The following is a 5,245-nucleotide window of genomic DNA, read 5'->3' as shown; positions in this document are numbered from 1 at the left end:
CCATTTTGGTGAAAAGCAAGGTGAGGCTGTCCAATGCAAAGGTGAGTTTGAATCTCGAACGGAATGTTTGATTCCATCTAAATGTAAAAATCGAAAAAATGCGCCGGATGGAATAAAACATCATGTCTGAAGTTTAAAAAAAAACAAAAAAAAAAATCGAAAAAACATGTGAGATGGAATGTCCGGAAAAAAAAAAACCAAAAAAAAATAAAATAAACACACGAGACGGAATAAAACATCCCGTCCGAAGTTCACAACTCAGCTACTTTCTCGGTAGCAACTGCTTCTCTCGTTTTTACTTGGTCACAACTGACCGACTTTGTCACCCTTGCATTAGGCAAGGGTTTTTTCCCAAAAATCAATGAAAATTGTCAATTTCCCTCCATAGTGACTGTGATTGGGAATGCTCTCAAAGTCAAACAAAAATTTTGGGACAACATTACCATTGTCGCTCCGCATCCGAAATCCCAAATTTTCTTCTAAGGATCCGGCTAGACAGGCAATGCGACCGAATTTGCTTCTACATAGAGTTGGATTTCCGTGAAATTCTGAGTTTTGGAAGCAAATTTGGAGAATTTTGGAGGTGTTACTACGACCTAGAGATGCTCTTAGTTTCTCTTTCAAATAATCATATCTATTTGATTTAGTTTGAATATTGAATTTCGGTGTTATTTACCTCTTAATTTATTTATTTAACAGTGAAAAAATGTTGAGTTCTTGAAATTCGAGAAACCCGACCACCCCCGAGTTGGGCTTGAGCTGAAAAAATTGAAGGACCAACTAGGGCTTGGTCCCGAGCTCAAGTTAAAGCATTATAAACTCGGGTTGGGATCGGGTTAGGCTTCAACCCGACCCAACTTGCCCGAGTTCCACCCCTAACTGTTTCTTTAATTTCATGCCTTTTGGGTGACCATTTGCAAGAGGGTCCCCCAACTAGATGCCCATAAACAATATAATCAAGTGAGCAGTAGCGAACGTTTTTTAGTTGGGTTTGGAAAGTTGGGCAAATTGTTGTTTGTCTTGTGCCCCCTCTTCACAACTTCACTCTCTCTCTCCCAAGCCAATCTCTTCCCCGCCACCCCTCCCCCGTTCACGCACACACCCTCCCCTCTTCTTCTTCTTCTTCTTCTCCTACACTTACTATACTCCCTCTCTCGTGACTCTCTTCGCCCATAACCCTCCTCAACCAAACCCAACTTTCCCTCTCTCTTTCTTTTCCACCCTCCACTCCCGCCACTGCATCGCAGTTATTCTAGTATAATCAAGTAAGCGGAGCGAATATTATGGGTCCAGGGGGATATGTGGCCAAAATGTCATTTGGTTGGTTTATGTCTGTCCTCATATTTTCTCTTCGTCAGTAACTCCTCCCTCTCCACTCTCCACACCCTTTCAATCTCTCCCTCTCCCTCTCCCTCTCCACGCCCTTCCAATTCTCCGCTCTTGCACGTAATGCTATGCAGTATCCTAATATATCCATATCCATATCGGACCTCTCATTTTTCCTATATCCAACCAAGCCCATTCCCAGCCCAGCCCAGCCCAATTAAAGAAACACGCACTCTTATCTCTCCATCCATATCCAAGTAATCCAACCAACAATTTGCTTCCCCCGCCTTTCTTTCTTTCCTCATCAGTCACAAGCAGAAATGCTGAAAAGTTAATGAACAGCTTCTTACTCATTTCTACTCGAAACATGCAGACTAGTTCAGCCACTTCTCTTTCGCATTTCTCTACATTTCCATGTAAACATTTCTCTTATTTTCAACTTTTCCGTTTGTGTACAAATTCTCGGTTTAATTATTACTATAAAACAGGCAGAAGAAGACTGTTGCATCGTGGTAAATTGAGACCATTCACTTTCCAACAGAAGCATACACTGATTATCACTAATGCTAGGTAAGGTTTACGAATTTCCTTATATGTGTTTTTTTGGTTATGTTTGTTTGGTATTTTTCTTATCGTTTCGAATAACAAACAGTTCATGCATTGTCAAAGAAAGATGCATATCTGAAAGGCAAGAAAATTTGAGCCGGAGATGTCTCTTATTCCTTTTGGCATCATCTGGTTTGTTTGCAACTAATTCTGCTTCTGCAAAGACAAAGGGCAAGAACCCGTATGATGACAAGCGTCTTCTTGAACAAAACAGGAGAATACAACAAGCAAACAATGTACCTGATGAATTCCCAAATTTTATTAGAGAAGGTATGTTTGTGTTTTCTTCTTGTTTTAATTCCTTTGATATTTAATACTCTAAATGCATAGATAGCTGAAAATCAAAACTGTAAAAGACTGTAACTAGGCGAGCATATAGATGATAATTACAGCACAACAAGTAGACACAAATGTCTTGAATGGAACAAATGTCTGATGCCGTGAACACTGAGTCTGAGTAATAACATCAAATAGGAGAGAATAAATTGCAGAATAGATGTGATGAACTGATTCTCTTGAGGAGTAGCAGAGAGAGGGTATGAGTTCACAGTGATAGCTCTCTTCTAACTGTCAACTGAAAATTTTCATATGACCAATACACCTATATGACCATTTCTTTTGGAATTTCAGGTTTCGAGGTAAAGGTAGTGACACCTGACACCTATGTAAAATGTGATTCTGGACTCATATACCTGGACATTGAAGCTGGTCAAGGTGATTGCCCAAAGGATGGTCAGCAGGTTTCTTTTTATTCTATGTTGAATTATAGTTAATTTTCCTATAAGTGACTCTAAGCTTTATTTTATGCTATACTCATCACTCCATAATGACCTCCGGAGTTCAATTTCCTTCAATTACAGGTGACATTTCACTATGTTGGATACAATGAATCTGGTCGTCGCATTGATAGCACATACTTGCAAGGCGCTCCAGCCAAGATTCGGATGGGCACCAATTCATTGGTTCCAGGTAAACCTTTCTTTTAATGTGTATCATGTTCTTTCTGCATAATTGTATTATCGGCTCTAAATGACATACTAACCTGAAGCAGGATTTGAAGAAGGAATAAGAGACATGAAGCCTGGTGGAAAGAGACGAGTAATCATTCCTCCAGAATTAGGGCCCCCAGTAAGTGTTCACTATCTTTTGATGTATTATTTTAATTAGCTTTATGTTTTTTTATACCATCTAGTTATCCTTGCACAAAATGTGAAATGTGGTATTAAAAAGAAATCCAGAAGACGCTTGATCAAAGGACCTAAACTACTGGAAACACGACTCAGAGAATTAAAAGTTCTTAGCTGGTGTATTTTACTGAAAACTTTGATATTTGTCTCCAGCAACACTGATGGCCGATGGTCTTGTATTTTATAGGTTGGACCATCGACTTTTTTCAGCTCAAAGCAATTTGAGGTGTTCGATGTCGAACTACTCAACATTCAAAACTGTGAAAGGAGAACCATACTGGCTTTCTACTCTGATGTTGTTTGCAGTTGACCTCTGCCATCATGTTTCTTCGCATCTGTCTGGAGACAACATTACAGTTTTGTTTTCGATTACACTTTGCATATAGGAATAATTAAGTAATTTAGCTGGTAATATTTCATCTGGACATTTCCATTTGTATGTGGAAAAGAGGATATTAGGAGATATTGAGCAATTATTACTTTTAGATAGTGAGTAAACTATCAATGAATTAATATGTATTCTCTTTAATTAATTAATTTATTTTTATAGATCAATGAGTTGATATCTGTATGGTCTATCTTTCTTTTAAAATATCAAAGTTATAGAATGTTAAAATGAACAGTTGCAAAATGGAAATTGTTTTCTTAAGATGATCTGTTCTTGGGTCTTCTGCGGTGACATCTCTAAGATCATTCTGAAAACTTTTGGCTAAGGTAAAAGGCTTGATTCTAGTTCTATATAACATATTTTGTTTTAGATTTTATGGTGTTGCTGGTGTGGAGTTTTTCTCTCTGATGCCCGAGAACCTCTGGTTGAGTCTGAGTGTTCTGTTAAAGTAATTACTGTTTGAGAATTATTCTATATAAGTTTGCACCCTAGTTGGTAAGAATTAAAAAAAAAATTATGTCGTATAGATAATCTCTTTGATATGCTTCCTGAAGAATATAACTCACAAAAGCTGATAGAAAAGATGGGATCAATCTCAAAATCAACATCAGCTGTTCATGTTCGTCTTCCGTCTTACTTGATCTACAATGCAGATAAGTTCAAGTTCCTCCTCCCTGAAGAGTGTATACGATCTCAAGAATGACTCATAGTTGAGCTATCCCTGGCACAGAGGAAATGGTAATTTAGTACTATGCCATCATATTAGGTCTTTATATGTTGTATCAGTACAAGAACCATAATCTGCTAGTTCACTCTTGAACAACTCCACAAAATCTTCCCAATTTTAGTCAATTCCACATTCTTGCATGAAGCTTCAACTGAATTGCCCTCTTCTCCCACAAATTTTATATCTTGCATTATGATCCCTTTACATGGATGTGTTCTGATGCAATCAAAATTTACAGCCACTTCTAAAGCACTTGTTCCTTTGATGTTCTTGTAGAAGACATTACTAGAATATTTTGAAATGTATTAATTAAGTAAACAACTTAGACCTTTTAACACATTCATTCAGCAAATTTTTTTCTTCATGTTAATGCATTAATTCAGTAAATAGGAATATTGGATAAATTGAGACATGTACTAAAATGACAATATTGATTTCTTGAAGTTGTGTGAGAGACAATGTTTTACTTCTCTTTCTCGGACGAGATAGAAATATAGATCAGGGATGAGATCCCGTTTAGGTAGAAAACGAAGTTTTGCGGTGGTGGAAGCAAAATCGTTTGAGTTTGAATGGTGGAACAACTCCTCTGGTGGGGGTGAGGTGAGCTTGACAGAAAGAGGAAGGAGAGGGGTTTTCAAATGTACGACTTCTGTAGGTGGAGCAAGGTGGTTGGCGAATTACTTGTGTCAAGCATCTCTGATCTCTGGTGGAGGAGAATGATAGCACTCCTCTCTCTTTCTGGGGCGACCATGTGAAGATTATCGATTCAACTCGCAATAATGATAGGGGAACTTACGTTCATATGTTGCTCATCTCCAAGAAGAATGACAGGAGACCCAAAACAATGTGCTTTCCAGCAGGTAAGGAGGGCTGGGCTGAAGTGGGTACCAAAATTTTGTTTTTGCTTGACTTTTCTCACTCGAGGAACATAGGGGGAAGGGAGGCAAATTATCAAACATCTGTTCAGCGTCAATCCCAACCTCCTATAGTCAGTGTTCATGGCCGCAATAG

General features: G+C 38.3%; 1 protein-coding gene across 2 annotated transcripts; it reads left to right on the top strand.

The window, feature by feature from the left end:
* The first annotated feature begins 1,579 nt into the window (after positions 1 to 1,579).
* On the top strand, positions 1,580 to 3,668 carry LOC147495301 (FKBP-like peptidyl-prolyl cis-trans isomerase family protein). 2 transcript variants are annotated; one of them, XM_086566549.1, is made up of 7 exons: positions 1,580 to 1,742; positions 1,815 to 1,896; positions 1,979 to 2,202; positions 2,563 to 2,672; positions 2,793 to 2,901; positions 2,981 to 3,060; positions 3,307 to 3,668. In XM_086566549.1, the coding sequence occupies exons 1-7, from the start codon at positions 1,661 to 1,663 to the stop codon at positions 3,427 to 3,429; spliced, it is 810 nt and encodes a 269-aa protein (XP_086422675.1). In that variant the 5' UTR covers positions 1,580 to 1,660; the 3' UTR covers positions 3,430 to 3,668. The 2 variants fall into 2 exon arrangements, with proteins under 2 accessions (XP_086422675.1, XP_086422676.1); XM_086566550.1 differs by having other exon boundaries at positions 1,581 to 1,742; positions 2,984 to 3,060.
* Positions 3,669 to 5,245: the final 1,577 nt, after the last annotated feature.

This window comes from Coptis chinensis, chromosome 6, assembly GCF_015680905.1.
Source record: "Coptis chinensis isolate HL-2020 chromosome 6, ASM1568090v1, whole genome shotgun sequence".
Lineage (NCBI taxonomy): Eukaryota > Viridiplantae > Streptophyta > Magnoliopsida > Ranunculales > Ranunculaceae > Coptis > Coptis chinensis.
The sequence above is the reverse complement of the archived record's forward strand: the minus strand, read 5'-3'. Positions and strand labels throughout refer to the sequence as shown.

Bases quoted from the DNA above. Each gene is read 5' to 3' on its own strand.
- LOC147495301 (XM_086566549.1), top strand. From the start codon at position 1,661: ATGAACAGCTTCTTACTCATTTCTACTCGAAACATGCAGACTAGTTCA. The intron at 2,203-2,562 runs GTATGTTTGTGT...TTGGAATTTCAG, and splicing joins CCCAAATTTTATTAGAGAAG to GTTTCGAGGTAAAGGTAGTG. The intron at 2,902-2,980 runs GTAAACCTTTCT...ACTAACCTGAAG, and splicing joins CACCAATTCATTGGTTCCAG to CAGGATTTGAAGAAGGAATA.